The sequence below is a fragment of the Pelmatolapia mariae genome, linkage group LG18 (assembly GCF_036321145.2).
Source record: "Pelmatolapia mariae isolate MD_Pm_ZW linkage group LG18, Pm_UMD_F_2, whole genome shotgun sequence".
Taxonomy (NCBI): domain Eukaryota; kingdom Metazoa; phylum Chordata; class Actinopteri; order Cichliformes; family Cichlidae; genus Pelmatolapia; species Pelmatolapia mariae.
In genome coordinates this window covers 21,243,486-21,269,961 of record NC_086243.1, presented here as the reverse complement: position 1 = coordinate 21,269,961, position 26,476 = coordinate 21,243,486, and the positions used below count along the sequence as shown (strand labels likewise).

The following is a 26,476-nucleotide window of genomic DNA, read 5'->3' as shown; positions in this document are numbered from 1 at the left end:
TCCTCGCGACCATGATAATCGGATAATCGAAAGAGAATGGATGGATGTATGGAAAGAAGTATGTGTCTAATTTATTAATATTTAAACCTTAGTAAACACAAATTACATTTGATGTCATGGCTTCATGGCTGTTATTTAACCTACCTACCTAGATGCTGAGTGTTAAGAAGAGTCTGAGCAATAACTAGAACAGAAAAGTCAATAATGTGAATAAATGCACACTGATTGTCCGTGCTTGTTTGAGGGCATGTGTCTGTGGTCACTTTGGTATTTTTATCCTTATGAGACTGCTGAACTAACAACAAGAGTTTTTTTTTCTAAATATATTCTGATTCAGACCTCTTTGAGTACCCCAGATATTTAATGTTAGTCAGTTGTTTTATAATCCTTTTATTTAGCTTGGATTTTTTTTTTTTTTACGTGAAATGGTCCCTTTATTTAAGTAGCCATTAAATTCTTACGTTATTGAATTCTACCAACTGGTTTTGAATACCCTGCTCTAATTTTTTTACTTTCTATTATGAATTTGCACTCTTAAACGGTTTTACATTGCATTTATTTTATATAGTGTATCGTGTATATCCAGTATTAGACTGTATTCAGCTTTCTATTTTACCTTGCATTTATTTTATATATCATGTGTATTCCGTGTCATATAAACATGTCATGTTTTCAGCTTTCTGTTTGTTTATGGTGTGTCTCAACCAAACGTGAACAGACCTCGGCCATACACCGTGGTTAGTCAGCCGTCAATCATTTCCAGAGCCCGCCCCCCAACGACAGCACGTTTCTGCTATACCACTGATAAACTGGACAGTCCGGACAATTTTATACATCAAGTACGTGTTTTGTATTGTGATTTATTTAACACCGAAGTCTTTATCCTTATTTACAACCAAATTAAGATGATTAGCGACAGAAATGTAGATGAAATAAAGCAGGAAACGAGTCGCTGAGAGCAGGTGCATGTCCATCCTGTAGCGCTCGCTAAGGTTTTGACAAATCGATGTTTATGTCGCGGTTTGTTGCATTTTAAAGTGATACGAGTCAACTTTATAGGCTCGTCATGGCGACGGTGGATAAATCTAGACAAATCTTGTCCCAGTGCGCTCTGACAAAGACGATGTAGCGACAAATTGTGACCTGTCGTTGTCCCTTTGTACATGCAGTTAAATTTTGTTAACTTTACTGTTACTGCGTTTTACAGTCACCAGAGCCTTCATAAGCCTCCTACTTTACAGCAGGACGAACTAATTTAGGACTGCACTGTTTACCTCCGAGTGTTTTCGGTGTGTGTGTGTGTGTGTGTGTGTGTGTGTGTGTGTTCTTGAGAACTCGTGATGACGTGCTAGATAACTTGAATTTCCCTTTTTTATCCCTCTGTGAAGAATTGCCTGAGTACATCCCTACAATGGCCTCCACCTCATCAGTTGGGGATAAACAGTTGCAGAGGATAATCAGAGATCTGCATGGTAATCAAGCTCTCCACACATACAGCAAACCCCATATGTGCGTTACAGTAGATACAATATCATGCAACATTCATCAGGTGTCTTGTCCAAAGGATTCTGCAATATTTACATCAGCCAAAAACATTTTCATATGTAAATGTTTGTTTGTTTTGTTTTTTTACCAGATGAACTATACACTAACCAGTTACAGCATTTACCAGCATCACCAGACAAGTACTGTGTCAAGTCTCCACCTGCCACCAAAATAGCTGTGACCTGTCTGAGCTGTTTTGGCAGCTCGTTTGGGAATGTCCTGGGGTGCAAGAATAGGGAATCAGATATGGGTCCAATTTTGTGCAGTTGGTCTAAATTCGGTGTCACCGAGCTTTTTGTGTACTTTATTCATAGCTGAAGAGTTTTAGTTTTTGCACACCTGATATGTACAGAACCTTTTTTCATACTGTATATCAACACTATGTGTTCAGATTAAAAGAAGAAATAAAACAGTCACATTAAAAATAACTCTGCAAGATTCCTTTTTTTCCCTCACAGAAAACATAAAAAATAATCAATTACAGTAAAGTCCTTTAAAAGCTTTTCAGTATCCAAACCCTACTTGGGCCTCCATACTGTAAATAGGTCATGTTTCTGTACATCCCATTAAGTTTAGAGGCTAAGTCAACATACTAGGATCAGTTTTTTTTGGTGTGTCTCATAATTTTGCTGTGGGAGGTCACTACCTTGGGGAATATTCTTCTTTTGCAATTATGTTTAAGGTGTGTCTTGGTAGTGTCCACATGACCCAAGATTTCCCAGCCAAACACGGTATTAAAGTGGCACGACCAAAGGTATTCACTCCACCTGTCTATGGCTTGAGTGACGTGGCTGCTTGGTTTAAATGTCACAAAAAATATTCTGGGACAAAAAAAAATATATCTACACAAAATCACATATTTGTGTTTGGGTTAATAATGCTCTTGTTCTTCTTTTTTAAACTGTAGATGCAGTGATAGAGTTAAGTAAGGAACACAGGGAGTGTGGTGAACCCATAACGGACGACTTCGCCAACCTGCACAAGTTCTTCTACAAACTAGAATACCTGCTGCAGGTATGTCGCCATATCAAAGAGAGTAGCATTGGGTAAATTAAACCATAAGTACCTACCACTCCCCCCACACACTCTTCCTTTATCGTATGTGCTCACATAGCCCTTAATGGATCTGAGCCAGAGAACGCATCAGTTAATCATAGCATCTCAGCACTTCCATCTAATGCTTGCTTTTCCCTTTATTTCATTCTTTCTTTCTTTTGTGGTTTCACAATTTTATGAATTTTGCTGCATAACTGGGGAAGTGGTCACACATTGTCTTGAACATATTTGTTAATTGCTTAGCAAAGCTATTTCTGTGGGGGCCGTTGCTAGAAAGACAGTTCCTGAGGCATGTCTAGCCATCAAACTATGTGCATGCTTTACCCGATCCAGTTGACCTAAACCTTGGGCCCCGCTCTTTTTCAACCAGATCAAGGCACAGTAAGGTTAATCACACCAGAGTATGGCACGCAGCGATCACACTCAGTAAATACTCTCCAGGATTGTATAGATTGCCTAGTGTGAATACACCATTAGCTTCTGGTGGAAGTGGCTAATTTTAAGGGGATCCCGGTGTAGCCAGTGGATTTCTGAGCAAAGAGATCAATTTCTGCTTGCAAAGAAAAACAACACAGAACTATTTACCTGCATGTAACAGAAGCCTGGTCAGACATGACTTGTCAGTAGTATTGGGAGTGCTGTAGACTGGTGTTCTTAAGTTGTGAACTCTTAAAATGAAACATTTCACAAGACTCTTCTCACAAGCCTTCCTGTATTTAAAGGTTATGAGTCCTGATACCAGTGAGTAATTTCTTTAATGTGCTTGAGCTGTTCTTGTAAAGTCCAAGTTGAAGACAATACACATTTGTGTAGCTCAACTATGTCTTTTTCTTTCCCTTAATCTTCTTGAATTATATTAACAACTACTAAACACTAGCAATTCAGTCACCACGGTGATGTAGTACAGTCCACATTACGGAGCACGTTGTATATGAATGCAATAATTTTGTGTCCTTTGTGTCTCTTAGTTTGACCAAAAAGAGAAGACAACCTTTCTTGGCCAGAGAAAAGACTACTGGGATTACTTCTGCGACTGCCTGATTAAGATCAAGGGAGCTAACGATGGCATCCGTTTCGTTAAGTCCATCCCTGAGGTAATCCTCCTCTGCAGCACACGCGTACACTTAGTCACCCTTCGTGTCTCAGCCCTTCCATGGCGTGAAACACATGCGCACATGTATACAGACAGTGACCGTATAACCATGTAACTAATATTCCGACCAATCAGGTGCACTAAGGCTCAGCGCTGCTCATTCACATGCTATCTTACACTTGTGCCACCTGTACTGTTTCCTCCTCACTTTTTGTCCTGGAAATTCACACTGGTGAGCCTCATACTTCAATAACTATTCATGATTTGGTCCTAGTTTGTATTGTAATTAATTAGTTTCCTGTTGAACTGTTAGTAATATTTGGTGGTTAAGTGATCAAAGTGTTCTTTGTGTATTGGTTATTAGCATTTACAAGTTATGTTGTTCTGTTTATAAACACAACAGCTATGACTACGTTCATTATCAGCATATTTCATGCTTATTTTCTCTCCTTTTTAGCCTGTAAGGTGCTTAAAGCATTCAAATAGACGTTGGGCACCCACTTTTATAGATGATAATTTTAGAGTACTGAATTACGTGCCAGATAATTTTTGACTTATCATCTATTTTTTAAACTATTTTTGTAATTCTTTATCACAAGCCTGTTAATATTTTTTGCTGTTAAGTAATCGTTGATTTGATAACATGAAGATGACAGATCTGTGATTTAAAGTTTTTTTGAGGGGGGAGGGGGTGGGGTTTAAATGGGTCAGCGTGTTTATTTTCAGAAGTCACACAGTCTAGTCAATAACATCTGACTGATAATTAATAATTAAAAACCTTTGGCATTCTGAAAACCTAAAACATTATTTTTTTTCTCTTCTTTTACTGTTTTTATTTGCTGTCCATTGGTCACAGACATAAAGACGTCTCCAGCTGGTGTCCGTCTGGTGTATCTGTGTCTCTTATCTTACTTAAATCCCTCCATCTGCCAATGCATTGGAGAGTCTAGGCTTAGAAATAACATTGTACATCTATTCTCTATATGGTGATCATCTTTAAATTTAGATATCTTTAAGCTGAACTGCGATTTATGCAGTAGAATTTAACATTTCATGTTAAATGGCCAAGACTGTTGCTGAAGACAACTAAAACTTTGATCCTTAAAGTCTGCGATGAACAGATTTTATATTTACTAACCTCAAAAATGGAAAAAGAGCCGTAGTCTTATTTTAAAAAGTCTTAACAGTTTCCTTTTAATGCTTTATACAATGTATTTTAGGAAGTAGAAACTGTATTAAGTCTGACCTATTTAACAAGTTAGATAAGAAACACAGTGGAGGTTAGTCCACCTTGGATTGAGTTTGCCAGTGTTGTGCATGTTTATGACAAAAGAGTCTATTTTTGTGTGTCCTCAGTTGAAGACATCACTGGGGAAAGGAAGGGCTTTCATCCGCTACTCGCTCGTTCACCAGCGTCTTGCTGACACACTGCAGCAATGTTTTATGAATCAGAAGGTCACAAGGTGAGAGGACACATCAGCTCAGATTAACCTAATGTTCACCTAACGCATCGAAATATCGTAACATTTAAGACTAAAAATAATTAGATGATTATTTTTAGTCTTAGTGTTATGGGCAAAAGAATTCTGTAAATGATAGAAACTGTGGAAACACTATCTGTAATACTATTTTACATTTTAAAGTGGATACTATATGTGCTTTAGTTACATTGAGCAATTGCTTCTGTGATCACTTCCTAGTGATGTCATTTTCTGTACTTGGACAAGATAGCGCTAAACATGCCCAAAAATCTGTAACTTTAAACACTTATTTTTAAAATCTAGTTTTAAGTCTGTAGCAGTTTATGCAAGCAGGACTCGATGGTATGTTTCATGTCTGCTTTAAGAAAAAAAACATGATATCAGATTGAATGCCTGACTTAAACATTGAGATCTATGGACATGTTCCATGACAATTCAGTTTAGTGAGAATATTAAACCCGTTTCGATGCACACTTAGGCTTAAATTCATAAATATCATCGTTTTCATGGTAGCTGATGATATTGAAATCTAAAAGGTCAGCTTTAATGTATTCTGTGCTGCAAGTTGGGAAATGATGAAATTCTGGATACTGGGCAGTGATAAAGCTGACATTGCGCAAATGACTGCAGTAAAGGTTTAATCTCCACTTATCTGAAAAGAAGAAATTATCTACAAAAAACTGACAAAACAAAATTAGGAAAACATAATTTAATAATGGAAGCTTAAAGTATTTCCCTGGACTAACCGATTAATCAATGCTAATTAGAATGTGTAATTCTGTTGATTGCATGCATTTCCTTCATGACTACATGCAGTATGAACAGTGGTTTATCTCTAAATGTCCTAATTCATCAAAGAGTACATGTTATTGAAGATAAATTGATACATTTTATAGTTCCTGACTATGACAGTTAGAAAGCTGTTGCCAAGATGTGTGTTTTACTCCAGGCATACTGTACTGCTTTGTTTTGGATGTTCTTAGGAAGTGTGATTCTCCCTTCCTTTTTTATGTCCTATTTCTCCTTTTCGACTGAAATCACAGCAACCCCAAAAAAACTTGACCATAGACGTATGTAGCACTGCTCAGTTCCTGTCTTTTCTCAAATCAAAATGTCAGTTTTATTTTTGCTTTAAGGGAAAAAAGAAGTAGTTTACTCTCCACGCACAGTAAAACTAAACACAGCAGTTTACACCAATGACATGCTAACTTTGCCAGTTTCTCTTCACATAAACAACATTCAAAATGTAAAGAAAATAAAAATGCAATTAACAAAATGCAGGTTTAAGTAATAAGTAATTAACAAATAAAGAAATGAGTTAAAAAAAAAATATAGCTCATCTTAAAAACCAGAGATGCAGTATCTGTGCCTTTTGCAAATGAAGGAAGTGCTGTACAAATTAGATGCAAGTCTAATGGGCCATGTTTGGCAGTATGAAAGAGAAAATATTTAACTTATATTTAAACACAGTGGTTCTCCAAAGTATCTTACATTCAGTAGAGATTCAGCGTAGTTAGCAAACACACTGGAATGAGGAACCTCAGGAATGGATCTGAAACAGGTTTGGTGTTTTGGTGGTGGGTGGCAGCTTCTATGTTTGAGCAAATAATTCTTCAACTCTGGGGTGCAAAAGCATTTTTCCCAATATGAACTATGAAAAAAACAAAATACCATTTTATACGACCTTTGGTGCTGGACTGAGTGCGCTTAGAAATAGTGCCTAGAAATAGTTTTTTTCTTTTTTTTAAATTTCAAGACTTTGAATACTTCAGTAAAACTTTCCCTGTTTTCAGTCTATAGGCTCAGCTTATGTAAGACAAACCAACTGGATGCTGACTGTGCCATCAGATTTACACTGCAAACATGCTGACAGTTGTTTTATTTAAACCGTTCTCAGAAAGGGTAGCCTCATTACTTTATGTCTTCATTTTTTGTCTGAATTCTTTTTTTAAATCTTTGAAACCTTTATTTCTCTGTTCTCTAGATAACGCAAAATGTCTTCTGTTTTTCAGTATATGAGGAAGTGTTTATTATTGTTGATAGAGCAAGGAAAAGGAATAGCAAGGATATTGATATTTGGTTGCTATAAATAAATACATTTTATACTGTTGGAAACCTGTTGGAGGAAAATATATTTGGGGGCTGAGCAGCAGAGCCCATGAAAAACTTACCAAATCTTCTCTGCCAGTGCCAAGCAGCTTTATTCTGCTATTGAGACTTGTTTTAAGCTTGAGTCCAGATTTTGATTGTGACAGCTAGATCATAGGGTCAAAGTATGGAGAAGACGCAGAGGGCGTTATACTGATTGGTGCACCGATAAGTTAACAGGTTTTGGTGGACACAGTGCGATGGTGTGGAGTGGCATTCATTCTCTGGGAAAATGAGGCTTGTCATCATTGGAGGCAATCTCAATGCAGAGAGATATTGACATGTTGTTATGCAACCAGTGGCAATCCCGTATCTCCACAGTATGGGAGCAAACTGTATCTCCCAAGATGACAATGGTGGCCCTCACAGAGCGGGGTTTATCAGAGACTGCCTCCAGAATTTGGGAGTAGATGGAGAGGATGGAATGGCCTGCCAGCAGTTCAACACCACTGAAAATTTTTGGGATCAGCTTGGGCATGCTGTTTGTGACAGATTGACTGACACAACCACACTGGTTGACTTGTAACAACTCCCGGTCAAAGAACCATCCCACAGCAGTGTGTGACCAAGTTCTTGACCAGCATAATGGGGAGGTGCCAGGCTATTGTGTGTATGGCTCCTCCACATGCCTCCACTGAGGCCGCTGTTTATTAAACTAATACATTGTTGAATTTGAATGTACAAATGTTGAATGGATTCTAATGCAACTTTGTGTAGAGTAGAGTCATGTTAACAAGCCATTAAAATTTGTATTACTTTCACGAAGGTGTTCATGGGTAACTTACTGGTTACTGGTTGAAAATTAACAAGAAGTCTTATAACTTGGAAACAATTATTATTATTAAAAGTGTGATGTGTATTGTCAATATGTAAAAGGTACGGTATAAAGATATAAAGATAAAATATCTTGTCACGTTTAACAAGGTTAACAACAACAACAAGGTGACAATAATGCTTTATAGTGCTATTGAAAGCTATGTTTTTTACTGCCATTGTTTCTATTGACAAGTTGTGGGCATAAAGGGAAAGCTTTAATTTGAATATTAGCTTTGTATGCCAATGTCTGTGATGTATATCATACCTTTAAATGTATTTTTTCTGAATGTTTCTGTTTTTACTAGTTGAAATTCTCTGGCTTTCATCTTGTAAGTTGTTTTTGCAACTTTTTTTTGTATTCTTCCAATACAGTGACTGGTATTATGCCCGGAGTCCTTTCCTCAAGTCTCACCTCACTGGAGACATAATCAACAATCTTTATGAACTCAACCAGATCCAATTTGATGTGGCAGCCAGAGGTTATGACCTTGATGCAGATTGGCCAAAATTTGCAAGGTATGTATGTATGAAGAATAGAAGACTAAAAAACTTTATAACACATAATTCTTCAACCTGGAAAACATGTAAGGTCACTAAATAAATGATCTGATCTCAAAGAGACTAAATAACTAGAGTGAACACATTATTTTTTTGCAGATGTTGAATTGTGGTGAAAGCGTACTGGGTTTTTCACAACTTGAAGTTAATGCCTAATTATCTTATCTCCCTGCACATTCACAGTTCTGTCTTTTTGCTGTATTGCTTGTGTGTGTGGGGGTGTGTGGGTGTGTGTATTTGTCTGTGTGTGTGTGGGTGTGGTTGCTGACAGTGTGTGAACTTGGATCATTGTTTCTTCTGTCAGCAGCTTTGTCAAAACTTTCAACTTCGTTGTGATCAATTCAAGCAATACTTTCATAACCTTGCTCCTCCGTATTTGTGTGATCTTACATACGTATGGATCTTACATACATATGGATCTTACATACATATGGATCCTTACATACATATGGAGTGCACTTTCACCAGATCTCCAGACTATAAATGCCCCCTACTTTTAAATCACGACTCTGTTCAGAACTGCAAACCCTTCATTATAACTTGGTCTTAGTCTATTGTTACCTCGATTAGTTTTATAGTTGTGATTTTATTTGTTTACTTTATATTTTTATTTTGCTGAAATAATGTAAGGTGACTGTGAGGGTTTTTAAAGGTGCCTATAAATAAAATGTATTGTTATTACTATTTTTACAAGCTATTAGAAAAGAAGACAGTAGAGTCCTGCACTCTTTTTAAGAAATTCTTAAAAAGAATTTGCTGCGGTTGTCAATTCTATTTCCAATGAGTGGCATGAAATCATCACTTTCTAATTCCAAAGAAGAAATGTGTAATGTCTGAGTGACTTCCTTGCTTGTATTTGTGTAAATTGACTCATATTTTCTCCACTAACAAGAAAAGCATAAAAGCTGGACTACATTTCAAATCTGTTTGTCCATTTAACATACTGCTAAAATTAAATTAACTTTTCTCAGTTCATCGAATGAACTAATCTCATCTAAAAGTAGACTTTATGGCAGTCTATGGCATTTTTTTGTTTGTTATATTAATCATTTCCACAGAATAAAATGCCGCTGAGTGTGGGCTCCCACAATAAAATTAGGCAGGATAGTTCCTTTTAAAATGAAGAACTGAGAGTTTGTTAAAATGAACTCAGTTATACTCTGTAAATATTGCATATTTTCTTGGGTTCTTTAAAATCTTGGCATGTTCTTGGTATGTGTATTGTATATAGGTGTGGTTTTTACTTCCTGTTAACCATTTCTAAATAATACAGTTCTTTCTGGTATATATTACAGAAAATTAGCAGAACTTTAAAATAAAGCATTTTCACTGTTTGTCGTTATGTGACCCTAATATTTGGTGTCTCATTAACAAAGGCGAACATTAGGATCTGGCTCCTCAGCTTACCTTTGGAAACCCCCGAGTCGCTGCTCTAGCGTGAACAGTCTGGTTAGCAGTTATTCACACTCACAGGTACACAAAAACTGTTATATCAATATAATTTCCCACAATTTTCTGGTTAAATGTGACTAATGTTTAATGCACCTGACCTCTGCTCTCTCTTTTTCCATGCACTGAACAGGGTCAGGAGTTCCTTCCAGTCCCAGACTTGAGCCACAGTGGTCTTGATGAACTGGGAGAACTGGGGGACCCTTCTTCCTGCAGCATTGCAGAGAATCTGCGCATTGAGCTTGACCAGTCCGAGCTCAGACAGCAGGAGCTTTTGGTGCGGGTTCAGGAGTTAGGCAAGGAGGCTGCGGAGCTGAAAGATATTGTAAAGCACCTTCAAGAACAGTTGTCAGCTCGGAAGTCTGCCAATTCGACAACGACAGCAGTCCAAAGTAACCCAGAAACATACAGTGAAGAAAGAGTTAATCACTATCAAACCTGCAGGGAACCGATAAGAAGCGAACTTCAAGATAGACTCACAACTGCTGAGAACAAAAATATGGAGCTTCTTTCTAAGTTAGATGAGGCTCTTAAAGAAAGGGGCCAACAAACTGCTAGTTACTGTGAATCAGCCTGGAAAATCCAGGAACTCCTGGATAAACTCAAGTCTGCAGAAGAGGGGAGGTTGGAGGCTAAGAGAGAGGCTGAGGACAGGGCGAGGCACTGTGAATGTCTGTCGCAGGAACTAAAACTCAGGGAAGAAGAATTGAAGAATGCTGAGGAGAAGCTAGCTGAAGTAAAAGCTGGAGCTGATGACGAACGGGAGGCAGCGCTCACGCGGTTAGAGGAGCTCCAGAGTGCGGTTGGTCGAATTCAGGGAGCATTGACTTTGAAAGAGAAAGAGACAGGGAATTTGAGAGCACAGCTTCAGGACCTGCAGGCCTCACTGGAATGCAGGGAAAGGCAGGCAGAGGAACTGAGAAAAATGCTCCAGGAAGAGAGGGAGGAGGTAGAGAAGCAGTGTAGTCTCAGTAGCAGCCAGAATGAGGAACTTGAGAGTCTGAGCTTGGATTTAAGAAAAACGCTTAAAAGCAGAGAGAAAGAGCTAGCTGCGAGTTCAGAAAGAATCAAACATTTGGAGGAGCAGTTAGATAAGCTAAACGTGGGGAAAGAAACAGTGGCCCCTCGAATTATTGATGATGAAATAACATCTTGCAGTCAATCAGAGAATACTGCAGATGACAAAACACAGTTCAGCAGTCTAATGGAAGTAAATGCTAAGCTTCTCCAAACGGTTAGGAAAAGTGAGGTAAGCATTTCCGAGCTAACTGAGAGCAGGGCTGCCCTGTTAGACCAGCTAGCTTCTTTGAAGGCATCTGAGAAGCACCTCAGAAGTAGAGTAGAAGCTGCAAAGATGAGTGTGGAAGACAGAGAGAAAAAGCTTTTAGATGAAAACCTGAAATTGGAGGAGATGGTTCAGAAGGTGTTTATGCAAAGGGAGCAATCTGATGCTCAGTTAAAGAAGCTGGAGCATGAGAATACTGAGCTTCTCTGCAGTCAGTCCACACTGAAGAAACAGTTAGCCACAACTCAACAGGAACTGGATTCATTCACTACCAAAGCTGAAAAGTTAGACAAGAACCTTATAGCGTCGCAGAAAAGCCAAGCAGAGTTACTTGAAAAGCTCCAGGAAACCGAAGCTAAGCTAAGAGACCAGACTGTAAAATGTGAGCTTCTCCAAGGTCGAACTGATGAGCTAGAAAGCAGGAGTGGGGAGCTGCATGATGAAAAAGGAGCCGCAGAGAGCAACGAAAAAATGCAAAAGCTTCACAGTGAGCACCAGACTTCCTCAGTGGAATCCAAAGAGGCCCCATTCAGGCTGGTTATAGCTGAGGCACAACTGGAACTCAACGTGAGAGAGGTAAACAGGCTCCAGGAAGAGGTGGTGGAGCTTAGGGCACAACTCCTGGCAGGATATGAGGAGAGGATGAAAGCTCAGGCCCTGCAGGAGGTGACAGAAGCCTCCAGAGAAGACCTTCGTGTTTTAGTAGAACAACTGAAGGCCCAAGTGGAGGAACTAAACCGCCGGCATGTGGATGAAATTCTTAGATCTCGCGAGCGTGAGGAGGCTCTTATTCGTGAGCGAGATGGCGAGGCACAGGCTCGAGCCGGTCTTGCTGCAGAGGTGACGGCCTCTAGAGAGGAGCTTGATAAGCTTAAGATGCGTTACAATGCTTTGTGTCTGGAGAACAGTGAATCAAGGGAGGCCCTTCACAGAGCCAACACAGAGACCGCAGAACTAGGCGTGCATGTGTGCATGCTGACCGCTGAGAACGAGGAGGCTCGGCTGCGCTGGGAGGGTCAGTCAACAAAGCTGCAGGAGCTGGAGGAGGAGGCGGCTCAGGAAGTAGGAAGGCTGAATGCCTGCATGGAGCAGCTGCACAAGGAGAACCAGGAACTCCGCAGCCAGCTCCCAAACACTGATGATTTGATGGCATCCAAGGAGAAACTGGAGAAACAGTTGAGGGAGGCCCAACAGGAAGTCGAAGCTGTGCGGGAGATGAACCAGGAAGAGAATCAACAACTCCGGTTGCAGCTCAGCAGTGAAGCTGTGAGCCATGAAAACCAGCTCCAGGTCAGGCAAAGTAAAGTATACATGTACAATGTTACTGTTGTCTTCCCGTTTATGACATACTTCCTTGTAAACAATACTGTTTCTTATAAACTGAAAAACAGTTTTACGCAGCTTAATTTTTTGAAAGAAATCTGTTAGCGAAATTACAGGTTTCTTTTTTAATGTTAACTTTTGAGCTCATTCTTTTAATGCAAATTTAGGATTGTGCATCAGTCTTGTCCTTGTAAGCTGTGATTGTGGTTGGTTGGCATTGTTCATTTGAACTATAACATCAAGACAGAGTCCACACAGCGTTTGCTTCTGAATGAACGTGTCGCAACCCATCAGTGCTGGTATAGAGTTACTTAAGTTCAAGCAGGAAATAAAGCGGGTATTTCTTATTTTTCCTTTTTCTGACCATCTCTTTGCTCCTGCTTTGATATATAACTGAAATATTGGTACAGACTGACCCTCTTGTGCACTTTTATCTCGAGTCTGGTCGGTTACAAAAATTCAGATCTTACACGATGAGCTGAAATGACACTAAAGTTGAGCACTCAACAAAAATGATATTGAAACTGCTGCTACGTGCTGCATTTGCATATTATTGAGTATTGCCACATAATGTCATTCAGCATCATGTGTTTGGAAATATAAAGCAGATTATTCAGGTTTCAGTCATGAGTACATACATAAAGGAAGCCTGATCTAATTATAGCATACAAGATCTTAAATGGAGTCAGGATATTTGAGAAAAAAAGGTGTTACTTTTTGAGCAGTGGTCCCAATTTGCATTTGTACTGCACTTTCATTTACATGTGAAAGCCTCCCCAGCACTAGAGGAGATTTTCACGCTTTGCTTTTTTGTAAAACTGCCAGAAATTCCACAAATTATATGTCAGTGGAAGTTTTTATCTGCTGCCTACACTTTTCTTTGAAATAATATTAACCTCAAATTGTACAGCAATTTACAGAGCTGTTTGGTGATTCCACTTTTTAATACAGTGGAACCCCGACTTACGAAATTAATTCGTTCCCGAGGGTCTTTCGTAAGTCGAAAATTTTCGTAAGTCGAAGCACCCATTGCGCCTTTTGAGTGAGGCGATTCTGAACGATAGGCTATAGGCTAATTGCTAACTAGAACAACAATACGTCGTTCAAGTGGAACAGCGAAGCGCAATTACGAAAGCCAAGGGGTTGTCACATGATTCGGAAGGCATTATGGGCATTCTGGGCTCGGCCAATCAGAGCCAGCGGATTTCGTAACGCGGGCATTTTGCCGTAACACGGGCAGAAATATTGCCGTTCAGTGCCTTCGTAACTTGAATTTTTCGTTTAACGTGGTATTCGTAAGTCGGGGTTCCACTGTATAGTGAGGTGAGCGAGAGAACCTGCACCTGGTTATCGGGGAAAATCACTGGTTATTACAGAGAAATACAAATGCATTCCCATATTCTCAAATAATTTCATCTGCAGTCCTGAGAATAAGTAACCATACCACTGAACTCTTGGTAAAATGCAGACACATGCTTTTAGAAAAAGTTGCACAGTCTCACTGCACTGTACACGAGCAATATAAACAAGTCATCTTTTTTGTTACTACTAAAATATTTAGGCCATGATTTTGAAAATAACCAAAATGTATACGAAGATTTATACCAACTCGGCTAGAGTGCAACTAGATATGTTTTCTTCATACCCTGCTCAACTGTTTTCAGGTAAGTTCTGATATCACAACTTTAATGATGAATTTCTGATTATTTTTTGTCCATCTAGAGCACGATTCAAGAGTTAGAGGATGTTAAATTGCAGCTCCAGACTGAGCATGAGAAGGTAGTTGCCCTGGAGAACAACCTCAAGGGGCTAGAGGTAAGAGGATAAAAAATTCAGTACGGTGTCGTAAACAGAAAGTCCATCCATCCATCTATTTTCTTCCGCTTATCCGGGGCCGGGTCGCGGGGGCAGCAGCCCAAGCAGAGAAGCCCAGACCTCCCTCTCCCCAGCCACCTCCTCCAGCATATCCGGGGGAACACCAAGGCGTTCCCAGGCCAGCCGAGAGATATAATCTCTCCAGCGCGTCCTGGGTCTGCCCCGGGGCCTCCTCCCGGTGGGACATGCCCGGAAAACCGCACCCAGGAGGCATCCTTGTCAGATGCCCGAACCACCTCAGCTGGCTCCTTTCGATGTGGAGGAGCAGCGACTCTGAGCCCCTCCCAAATGGCCGAACTTCTCACCCTATCTCTAAGGGAGAGGCCACCCTTCGGAGGAAGCTCATTTCCGCCGCTTGTATTTGCGATCTCGTTCTTTCGGTCACTACCCACAGCTCGTGACCATAGGTGAGGGTAGGGACGTAGATCCACCGGTAAATTGAGAGCTTCGCTTTTACACTCAGCTCTCTCTTCACCACAACAGACAACAGCGTCCGCATCGCTGCAGCCACTGCACCAATCCGTCTGTCGATCTCCGGCTCCCTTCTCCCATCACTCGTGAACAAGACCCCGAGATACTTAAACTCCTCCACTTGGGTTAAAGAAGAAAGCTAAAGAGCCAAACTACCAACAAACAGACTCCTCTTAAAAAGAATTTCTGTTGGTTTTTGACCATTAAAACCAACAGGTTATGGTCCTGAGTGGGCAAATTCATGTAAAGAAAACATCTTCTGAATACTGCTTTATGTGAAGCATTTTGTATTTTACATCTCTAATTATTTTAGAGAACTTCCCTGAGATAGTTCTTTTTTTTTCCACATTTATTTTGAAGGCTCTTTGTCTGTTATTCATCGTCATAAAAGCCACCTGAAACTCACTTTGGTTTAATGTTGTAAGAAGATTTTTAGTTGTGGTCAACATGCTGACAGTATTCACATAGTGAAGTGGTTTTACATGTGGAAATGGAACTTCTTTGCTGTCTAACACTGACCACACTAAAGTCATCGCTGGAGGATGATGCGTGACAAAATGCATGTGTAGCTTGCGCAGCTCGATCTGCATTTTCATGTGTGGGGTTGATAAATGGGAATACAAATTGCAGTTCCATTCTGTATATTGCCAATTGAAGTAACCATAATGTTATATTCACAAAGATAATTCACAAAGAGCAAGAAATAAGGCTGTGCTTTGCTGCGCTGATTGCAGGCTGAAAATCAGAGATACTGCCAACAGATTGAGGAGACAAACATCCAGATGGCTGAGTCTGAAAACCTCATCCAGCAGAAAGAAGACGAGATAATCCATCTGAAAGGGAATTTATCAAGGTGAGATACTGTATTCATAATCACACATTCTGGACCAAATTAAAGCTCCTGATGAAAGTTTTTAATCTTGTCTGTTGTGAGCGTTCTAGCCCAGAAACAACCAAATACACATTGTCTGTGTTGGTGGCATGGAGTCGAATCTCTCTGGGTACTCCCGCTTTGTCACACAGTCTAAAGACACCCATGTTAGGTTAATTGGCGAGTCTAATTTGGCCGTAGGTGTGAATGAGAGCATGACTGCTTGTCTCTGTGTGTTAACCCTGTGATGACTGTTAGCCTTTCTAGGGTGTACCATGCTTTCCTAGTGACAGCTGGGATAAGGTCTGCATGGATGGATGCATGGATGCTCGCTCCTCCATGTTTTTTTGGTCAGCATGTATTTGTGCTATATGCAGATCTGAGGAGGCGTTAGCAGTTGCTCAGCAGGCCTGTCAGGAGATGGCTGAAAACCTACGGAGAGTCACACAGGACAAACAAAGCTTTGACATGAAAATGGCTGCTGAACTGGATGATCTTTACCGTACCAAAATCAATTTGGAAGAAAGGCTTGTGGAGCTCATCAGGTATAAACGTCTTTTCTTTTTTTCACAGATTAGCTCAATACAAATTAATTTCTGGGGTTTTTTTTTGTTTTTTACCTTTTGTTTTTGGTTAGTAGGCTATTCTGCAGCTATCACATTTCAGTCTGTCTCATAAAATATAATGTTAGCATTTTAAATAAACTGCCTCCAACCGCCATGTCAGTGATAGGAAAAAAAATCTTCTAATAGTGGAGTTTATTTTTAAGAACAGTCTTTTTATTTTGGTATCAAATTGGCTGTCAAAAATAATTCTACTGGTATCGGTGTAATCTAAATTTCTGGTACCGTGACATCCACACTGGAAGGGTGGATTTTGAAAAGTGTACAAATATGCTTGTGCTTGTTGCAGGGAGAAAGATGCCCTTTGGCAGAAGTCAGACGCGCTGGAGTTTGAGCAAAAGCTGCGGGATGAGGAGTCGGAGAGGGACGTTAACTACTGTCTGGGCTGCCACACTCAGTTCAGCTGGTGGTTCCGCAAGTACAGCTGCAGGTGATGGTCCATCAAAACAGAAACTGCCTGGAAGCACCAACCAGTAAAAGCACACTAATTTCTTTCACAACTTCTCAAGACTCTGAGGTCATTCACTGCTTGTTTACACCGTGGTTGTGTGATGATTGTCTTCTCACACATTCCTCACTTGGTTTACATTGTCCATTGCAAAGCACTTCTACAAACTTAGTTCTGCAAAAGACTGGTCTTATTCAAAACATGTGTAGGCCATGTGAATACATGACCGTGTCCCTCAGTGACCTGAGGGAAGTGAAGACAAAGTCAAAGTGACTATGCTACAGAACTCTTTGTGCCTCATGAAGCTCTGTGATCATTATTCAGATATACTCTGTTCTACCACTGAATGGTATCCCACACAAATACATCACTCTCAGTTCAGCAAATTTACACCTTGCCGGGTACCCGGTTGGACCCTCTTTTGCCTTTAGAGTTGCCTCAAACCTTCATGGCACTAATTCAGGAATTTGCGGGACGTTTCCTGCGCTGATAGGAGTGGCACTCGGTACAATCTTCTGGTGATGTAATCCGTCCTTTTCAACATTCAGTGTGTTGTAAATTCAGAGATGGTCTTCTGCATAAACTGGTTGTAACAAGTGGTTGCTTTCCTATCAGCTTGAAGCAGCGTTACTATTCAGCTCTGACCTCTGGCGAGGCACTGTTACTCAGAACTGTTGCTCATTGTAGATTTCCTCTTTTTAAAGCCATTGTCTGTAAATCCTACAGATGACTGTGTGGGAGTATTCCAGTAGATCAGCAGTTTCTTAAACACTCACACGAGCCCGTCTTGCACCAACAACACTGCCAAGTTCAATGCCACTTAAAGCTTTCTTCCCTGTTCTGATGCTCTGTTGGAGCTTCAGCAGGTCCTCTTAACCACGTTTACATGCCTAAATGTTCTTCCTTTACTTTTACCTTACATCAGTAGTGCTCAATTGATAAGTCATTTAATTAAGCTTTTTTCCTGTTTATCCACTCCACCTCTGAAGTGGCTGTTATGAGTCACATGTTTTGTCCCATAGCACTGCTTTAGGGTTTTAGATCAGAGACTGCTGACTACCCAGAGGTGAAGGCTGAAAACTAAGGAATGCTTACTTCTTGTAAAATATCAAGTCCTAGCAGTTACATTTTTACACTTCTTCTGTTTTTTAATGCACTTTTTTTTACCTTTGATAGTTTCATTTCTTTTTGTGCTTCTGTACTTCACATAAAAGGAACTACAACACACAGATCAATTCTCTCCAGTGAACATTTCACAGTAAAAGGCGAGTTGCACTAACACGCTCTGTCTCAATCTTTTTGCCTTTTTCTAGGCTGTGTGGTCGTCCTTTCTGCTACTACTGTTGCAGCAACACGGTGAGCACCCAGCAGGGTGGCAACAGAGAGCGCTGCTGTAAGGACTGTTACAACCAGCACAGTGCAGTAGTTGAGCGCCACCCGCAGGAAGAAGTGACTCACAGCACACCGGGAACACCATTTAGGCGCTTTCTGCAGGCTGGCCTGGCTGTAAGCGGTGTTTCAGGTAGTCTCATACACACTCACTGGATTAATGTGTCAAAGGATACAATATTTACATATTTAATTTATATTGGGGACACAGTAGTGATATACACACTACAGTAAGAGCTGAGAATAAAGATCTATGGTGAATATGTAGCTGATGTTTATCTTCTAGGAGCAGGTGGAGGTGACAAACTGGACGATGGTGTTTTTGACATTATCACAGATGAGGAAGTGAGTGGGGTGTACGACAGTGAATCCCTGTCTTTTGTCACCGCTTGCTCGCCTGGACATGGACAGCAGGGGGCAGCACAACTGTAAGTATCTCACACACATTAATGGACAGATATAGTAAGCAACAGGATTATCAGACACTGCATGGGAGATTAATAACAGCCACCAAAACAGATTTTCTATTTGCACCTTTCCTTTGCAACGCGCCTCCTCTGAAACAGTCTACTTAGTGTGCTCCAGTTTAATCACAAACAGCCAGAAATAAGCATGACTGTTAAAGTGATTATTGAAAAATTCACTTACCCCGGAATATAATTACAATTTTATATTTAACACATTTGCATGTCCCAAAACAAATGACATATGCTCTAAGACATAGATTTGTACTTCTTTAGCAGTACGTTGGCGTCTTTGGTATGTGAAGTCAATAAGCTATTACTTGTACTTGAGGTCTCTATTCTTGAGGATTTTATTGTTAATTTATTTGGCTTTTATTGTTGTTTTTAAATGTATTTAAGTAATGTGCAAAAGTCTTGAGCCACTCCTCAGTTCGTCATATTTTTCTTCCAAGCAGTCTGATTTTCCTGTTATTGTTTTTTTCAGTTTTTCTTTGGACATTGGCAGCTTTTTTACTTCTTCCCACTCCAGTCATTTTACTGGACCATTTTCAGAAGAATGTTCTTTTTTGCTTTGTTTTACAAACTCAAGCCAGTCAACACTGATCTATGAGTAATTCAAGAAAGTCACCTAACTCAAAGGATGAACCAGTGTTGTGACTACACATAACAGAAAACTTGTACCATCGGATTTTGATCCACCATGCAATGCCATCTGGAATTTATAGCTTGGCAACAGCGTTCATCCCAAACACATTGCCAGTTAAAACCACACAATTTTCAATTGTGTGGTTTTAACTGTCACTGACCCCCGAATTGTCCTCCCCAGAGACTGGACATCAACATTATTATTGAAACAGTGTGGGATCATCTCGACAGAAATGGTAAATGGCCTGTATTTGTATAGCGCTTTACTAGTCCCTAAGGACCCCAAAGCGCTTTACACATCCAGTCACCCACCCATTCACACACTGGTGATGGCAAGCTACATTGTAGCCGCAGTCACTCTGGGGCGCACTGACAGAGGCGAGGCTGCCGGACACTGGCTGCCTACTGACCACCACCAGTAGGCAACGGGTGAAGTGTCTTGCCCAAGGACACAACAACCGAAACTGTCCAAGCCGGGGCTCGAACCGACAACCTTCCGATTACAAGGCAAACTCCCAACTCTTGAGCCACGATTGCCCGAAAACAAAACAAAAGGTAGAAACATCCAAAGAAGAGCTTTGAATGCACTTCAAGAAGCCTGTAGAAGTACATCAGTACTTCTACAGGCTTCTCTATGGTTTCCGATGACTGCTTAAAGAGATCGCAAAAAACTTGGTCAGGCTGTATTGAGGAATAAAGGTGCTCATACCAAATATCGACTTTCAATTTGTGTTAGCGCACGATTCTATCAGTTGCTGCCATGGTTATTATAACTAACTGAAACTACATTTCAGTAAACTAACAAAAATAAAAACTAGACGTCTGAATAAAATTAAAAACACTGGATTATATAAACAAACAATTTTGTAAAACTTGAAAAACTAGTTTTTTTTATTAAATAGATTTTTTTTTTAATTATCAAAACTTGCCCGATTAAAGCTTTGGTCGATATATTTCTTGATGCTTTAGATGTCTACAAGACTGTGAATCAACTGCTTACTAAATTCAGTGTTTTTATTGTAATAACTGTACTGATTTTCTTAAATATTGCCTCCCACATAAGCCCTTCTTACAATAATTTTCATTTGTTTAGCAAAATATAACGAAAGAAGGGGAAGCTCAAGACTGGTGCTCAGTCTCATACATGTATTCAGTCTAGTGTTTTTGTAAGTTTTAAAAAATGCTTGAATAATGAGTCGTAAAGTATGTGTTGATATAAAATATAAATGCCGTTTTGATTAGAAACAGCAGTGCCAGTGCAGGAGACCTCACATCAGAGGATACCGATGACCTCAGCGCTGCGGTACAGGACGCAGAGATCTGCCTGCTGAAGTCTGGAGAACTGACGTAAGTTTCTGTGAAAGTTACACCTGAAAGCCACAAGTGTAGTTAAGTTGCATTTTGTGAGGTCAAACGTTTGGGTTTCTAATTTTCAGAAGAAGTTTCTCTTGTCTTTTTGTGATAAAAGTGTTGAACTAAATCCTGAAAGGGAACTGAAAAATGAAGCAAATCTGGTTTGGGGGTTACCAACTTCTCTAAATATTGTGCAGTACATGTTGCATATCCACAGTTTCACTTCTGGTGTAACCTGGAGCTGGTTTGTTCTGCTGTTAGCACTGTTTTTCAGTTACAGTGTTAAAGAACACACCTTTGATAAGGTCGAAAACTGTAAACAGGACTTTGAATTTCAACATTTTAAAGGGAAACAGTCTATTTATAGATTCAGGGAATGCACTACTTCAAATGTGTAAACATGGTATAAAGCGATTCAAATGACCAGATGATTTAGGCAACTCAGTGAGCGTCGGATGGGGCCAATCAAGATGAAAATGATTCAAAAAGATTGAAGTGAAATTCCAGACTTTTGTAATTATTTTCTCCTCACCACAAGGGGTGAGCAGCTCAAGGCTGCTTGCTAGCTGCACACTACTAGTATTATTCTTCTTGTTATCAATTGATCTGACAGCTGGATCAATGATGGTTTGGTCTGTAGGATTTCAGACGTTTCTCATTTCCAAGGTAACTTTTTCAAATTCCTTTTTAATCAGAAAAGAAATGTTGCAATTTGAGCTTGTGTTTTTGCACGTCAATCAAACAATCATAAAATTTTGAAACTTTTCAGCTCTAGAGAGATTTATGAAATTCTGCAGAAATCTTCAACATACTTCTTATTACCACTGTGTTTTGAGAAATGTTAGCTTTTTAGCTGCTGTTAACCTGCTGCAAATCCCGTCATGTAGCATAAGATACCAGCCAACTATATTTGTAATTAATATTTTTTACAGTTTAACAGAAATATGACCCTGAAGTTACCTATTCTAGCTCATCAACAGTAAATGTGGTGTGTTTTTTAAGGTGTTTGATAGATATCTGCATACTTTTTTGTGCACAGTGACTGGATAAACTGAAAAAACCCCCGAAAAATATCAACTAAATTGGAAATTAGGATTTTGTTTTAGAAAAAAGAATAAATGATATGGGATTAAACTGGGTTGGGTACTGCAGTGCCACTGTTTCAGCGTGAAATGTTTTGTTTTGTTCCACACACTGCAGGTTCTCTGTGCACTTCACGGTGGATGACATCGCAGCGTTTGGCGACAGCCCCCGAGAGCTCTTCATCAAATCCAGCTGTTACAGCACCATCCCCATCACCATGAGCAACCCTGGTCCTACTGTGTCCTGGACCTTCACATCTGAACCAAAGAGCATCTCCTTCAGTGTGGTCTACAGGGAGAGCACTGAGACTCCACTGGAACAAGCCAAGGTGAGAGCCCAGCATGTGTATAACCATGGGTGAAGGACACGTCCTCACAGAGATACATTTCCATCATCGATTTCATTTGGATCCAGTTACAAATAAAGTGGATTTATTCAACTGTAAACCTCCAAAGGAATATAAACTCACCAGTGAACATTAACATGAACATTTGATCTTATTTGATAGTTATAAAATGAAAAGGGTAAGCAATATGAAAGATTAGAATCGATCTACAGAAAACAGTCGCTCGCATATGCAGCTCATCACAACACTAGGTTTGTTGGTTATCTTTCAAACTGATTTTTTTTAGCACTGACTCAATCTGAGTGTTCTTGGTTTTCAACAGACACAATTTAACAGCTGCTGAACGCAGTGGAGCGTTCAGCAGCTAAATAGCCAGATGTTCCCCTCAGGAGAGGATAGTGACCAAAAGGCGCTACTGCCATGACTACCGCCACACAAACATGACTCCAAATGAATAGTAATGGATGTGTTAATAGCCAACTTTTAACACTGATGCGATATGAAAATCAATCTGCCAGTCTGATGTCTTAGAATATGGAGGACTTCCTGTGCATGCAGCAGTTGTCGGGGCTAAGCTTTCAGGTCATTACTTCCAAATGAAAATGAATTAAAAAAAATGAAATCGCTGTCAGACGATAGCTGATGGTTTCAGATGTTTTCTGGCAAATGCCGGCTTTCTATACAGATCTTTCACCTACGTGCATTCAAAGCCCGCTCAAACCTGATTGGTCATTGTTTCCCATTTAAATTCTGGCACTGATGGGTTTACATATACACAGATGTGCATACGGGTATATGTGCACATGCTTTTGTATATAGTTTTGTATTTTTACTTTTATTTTTTTGTGTTTTGCATATACTTTTTCTTTTTGCCAGGCAGTCAACGACAGATAAACGGTACCTTGTATATATGGTGCCAAGAACCTCCAGAGATTTAGCTGGCAGATAAACCAGAAGTGAGAAGAGGTGGGGCTAACTAGTTAACAGTGACCCAACTTTAAAAAATGACAGCAAGAGGACTCATCTTCTTCTTTCAGCTGCTCCCTTTAAGGGTCGCCACAGCAGATCATCTGCCTACATCTCACTCTATTCCTGGCATCGCCCTCTGTCATGTCAGCCCTCTGCATGCCCTCCTTCACTCCATCCACTAACTTCCTCTCTGGTCCTCCTGCCTGGCAGCTTCAACATCCTTTGTCCAATATAGCCATTATCCCTCCTCCGCACATGTGCAAACCATCTCAGCCTTGTCATTCATAAAGACAAGTACAAAACTTAAAAATGAGTTGGGTGGGTCACCAAAATAAATTCTCTGTGGGTAACACTGCTTTAGAGCGTGGACTATAAACTGGGTCTTGAAATCTGGTCGCTTGCCTAGAGATTGTTTATATAGTGTAACCTTAATAATACCTTGGATGTGTATTTAGTCTAACCGTCTAACCACCAGTGATTGAAGTAAAAGTTTGTGTCAGTTTATTTCATCCAAGTCAACAAAACACCTCAGACTGTGGCAGGATTTTTCCTAAATATTTATCAGCAATAAATCAAGTCAGAGAAGGACAAGCGGCCTTTCCCAGCCTGCTGATAGTGTGGGGCTGTATTCTGTGACCCCTGATGTAATATGCAGTGTGCATGCAGAAGCAACTAAATTATTCAGTTCATATTTCCTCAGTGATAAAGCAGAGCTAATATTTTATTCTACTGTGGTTCTTATGCAGCCGTAGCAGAGCCGCCCACTGTGTAAGCTGCCCGGCAGCAAACATAAAAATGTGTCAGGACAGGGTTAAAAAAGGTCACGGAGCAGTGGCGAAAGTCCGACAGCTTTTCTGCACATTTATTGGGATTTAGATTCAGTAAGCTGATTCTGAATTGGTTTCACAGCTGGTAAAATGTTGCCCCCTGTTGCCATCTTGTGTACACAGAAGAAATCCTTAACCAGGATTTCTCTCCTTTGCTCTCTGCAGGTTTTGATCCCTCTGACCCGTTGTAACTCCCACAAGGAGACAATACAGGGGGAACTAAAAGTCAGAAATCCCGGAGAATACACACTTATCTTTGACAACTCCTTCTCCAGGTTAGTTACACTGTGCTCTAAACAACAACTGTTTAGAATAAAACTGACCAAAGCAGAACATAAAGCCTCTGTCTTTCCTGTTTGTCAGGTTCATCTCTAAGAAAGTGCTGTATCATCTGAGTCTAGACAAGCCTGTGGTCTACGATGGAACCGACCTCCTCTGAGTGTGGCAGGAGCTGCACGAGGATGTGTAACACTGACTTTTTCAAACTGTCAAGGCTGTTTAAGCGCATAGGTATCACTTCAGAGTCTTCTGATGCTGAGCAGCCTCAGCGGAAAGGTCACAGCATTAAAATACATAAGTAAATAACAATATTACACTACGGTATGTCAGCATGCACTTTTATGAAAGCTAGTTTAAATATACATAAGGAAGGATATCCAAAGTTCAGGCGCTTTCGTATTTGAATGTGACCGCTTAATGTGTGTCCGGTGAGGAATGGATTATACAGTTAAAATCTTCTTTTCACAGTATGAGAAGTTTTATGTTTTGATATCCAAAAGTATCAAAATCAAATAAAAAGGGTTGAGAAAGTGTTTATATACTTTAAAGAAAACAGGGAGGGATGTGGGATTTTTGCGTAAATAAGTGGCCATAAATACATCAGATAAAGATGCTTTATGAGAAAAAAAAATAATATACAGTAATAATTGTAGTACATTGTTCCCAGAAAAGCTCTGACTGCTGGCAAACACATGCGATTGAGTCATAATCAAACAGGGAGCCTCTTGTTGTGAAAGCGTCTGTGGTTGCAAGCTGAGATCAAATCTAATCACTTGATTTATTAACGGTAACTTTGATTGTAAAACTTTTCAGTGGAAGAACTCAACTCTGATGTTAACAGAGTCTTAACTGACGCTTCAGTGGACATTAATGCTGCGGTAGAATGAGCCCAGCAGTCCTTTCACATATCTTTCTTACTGTTGCCTTTTCAGATGTCAGAAATGAGATGAAATGGATGTGTTGCAATCATGACGAAGCTTAAATGGAAGAAACAGAACCACAGGAAGAACCCGGAAAGCATTTGGTTTTATTTATCTTGAGTAAACAGGCTTTATTTCAGTGCTTTGTCTCTGGTGGTTGCAGCTGAAGACAGAGGGGAATGTGGCTGCTTGGGTTCTGTGCATGCAAACATTTAGAGTGTGTGCAAGCTTTCCCAGCTTCATTAAGCACATATCAAAATGTAAGTTTCAGTGCTTCAGTATTTAGTTGTTTTTTTCCCATCAGTTTAACCATCACCCTTGATGGTTTTACATTTAAAGTGAGCAAAAATGGGACAAATTCTCATGAAAACCACGAAGCTGTTACTGTCTCTACAAAGAAAAAAGAATCATCTTTAGAATCATTTTCTTGGTTTTTTTTATGCTTTTGCTGTGTAATGTTCTGGATGAGTTAATTAGAGTGTTTTGTTATGAGAAATGTGCAAAATCTGCAGTGCGTCAAACAGAAAACACGAGCCTCAGCCTTTAAATCACACAAGTCCAAAAATTCTGTTACTTTAATACTTGAATTTTTTCATATGTGGACCTTTAAAGGGTTTAATGAGGAAGATAATCCAAGTTTTCAATCAGCAATCCTCTCAGTGTCTCATCATTTAACAATACTGACAGAGTAACATTGATTTAACTGCTTTGCTCTATCCAGAGGTTTTACAAAATCTCTTCTACCATTTTAAACCCATTTTGTAATTTATGTTGTGAAGAACTGACAGGAGAAAAGAGAATAAGGAAAAATGCTAATTGATTTTTATACATCCACTCATTAAGAGTGACATGTTGCCAAATATATTTTACGATTCTTAAATGGGAGTTTCTATTTAAAGACACTGCGACATGACTGCTGTATAATGCACTTTGTGAAAGGGCTTTTTGTCGATATGTATCCCATGAGCCTTTGTGCCAGATGATGAATGAGGTTTTTTTTCTCCTCCATATGTAGGCAATGTTTGATTGTAGATGTTTACAGCTAGATTTACCAGAGGGAATCTGCCGACACGTCTTATGAGAACTAAATATTTATACTAAATATTTATACTAGAAATGATGTAAGGTTATGGTTAATAAATGAGGATTGTGTGATGAA

General features: G+C 39.8%; 1 protein-coding gene across 2 annotated transcripts; it reads left to right on the top strand.

The window, feature by feature from the left end:
* The first annotated feature begins 763 nt into the window (after positions 1 to 763).
* On the top strand, positions 764 to 26,476 carry LOC134616317 (FYVE and coiled-coil domain-containing protein 1-like). 2 transcript variants are annotated; one of them, XM_063461112.1, is made up of 18 exons: positions 764 to 839; positions 1,389 to 1,472; positions 2,453 to 2,559; positions 3,570 to 3,695; positions 5,051 to 5,157; positions 8,512 to 8,655; positions 10,074 to 10,170; positions 10,280 to 12,721; positions 14,477 to 14,569; positions 15,835 to 15,953; positions 16,349 to 16,516; positions 16,884 to 17,024; positions 18,356 to 18,564; positions 18,718 to 18,859; positions 20,783 to 20,887; positions 22,094 to 22,304; positions 24,284 to 24,393; positions 24,482 to 26,476. In XM_063461112.1, exons 2-18 carry the CDS (start codon positions 1,412 to 1,414, stop codon positions 24,555 to 24,557), a joined length of 4,458 nt encoding a protein of 1,485 aa, XP_063317182.1. In that variant the 5' UTR covers positions 764 to 839; positions 1,389 to 1,411; the 3' UTR covers positions 24,558 to 26,476. The 2 variants fall into 2 exon arrangements, with proteins under 2 accessions (XP_063317182.1, XP_063317183.1); XM_063461113.1 differs by lacking the exons at positions 764 to 839; positions 1,389 to 1,472; positions 2,453 to 2,559; positions 3,570 to 3,695 and adding an exon at positions 3,802 to 3,926.

Coding starts and splice junctions, on each gene's coding strand:
- LOC134616317 (XM_063461112.1), top strand. CDS start 1,412: ATGGCCTCCACCTCATCAGTTGGGGATAAACAGTTGCAGAGGATAATC. Junction 3,696..5,050: donor TCGTTAAGTCCATCCCTGAG/GTAATCCTCCTC, acceptor GTGTGTCCTCAG/TTGAAGACATCACTGGGGAA. Junction 8,656..10,073: donor GATTGGCCAAAATTTGCAAG/GTATGTATGTAT, acceptor TCATTAACAAAG/GCGAACATTAGGATCTGGCT.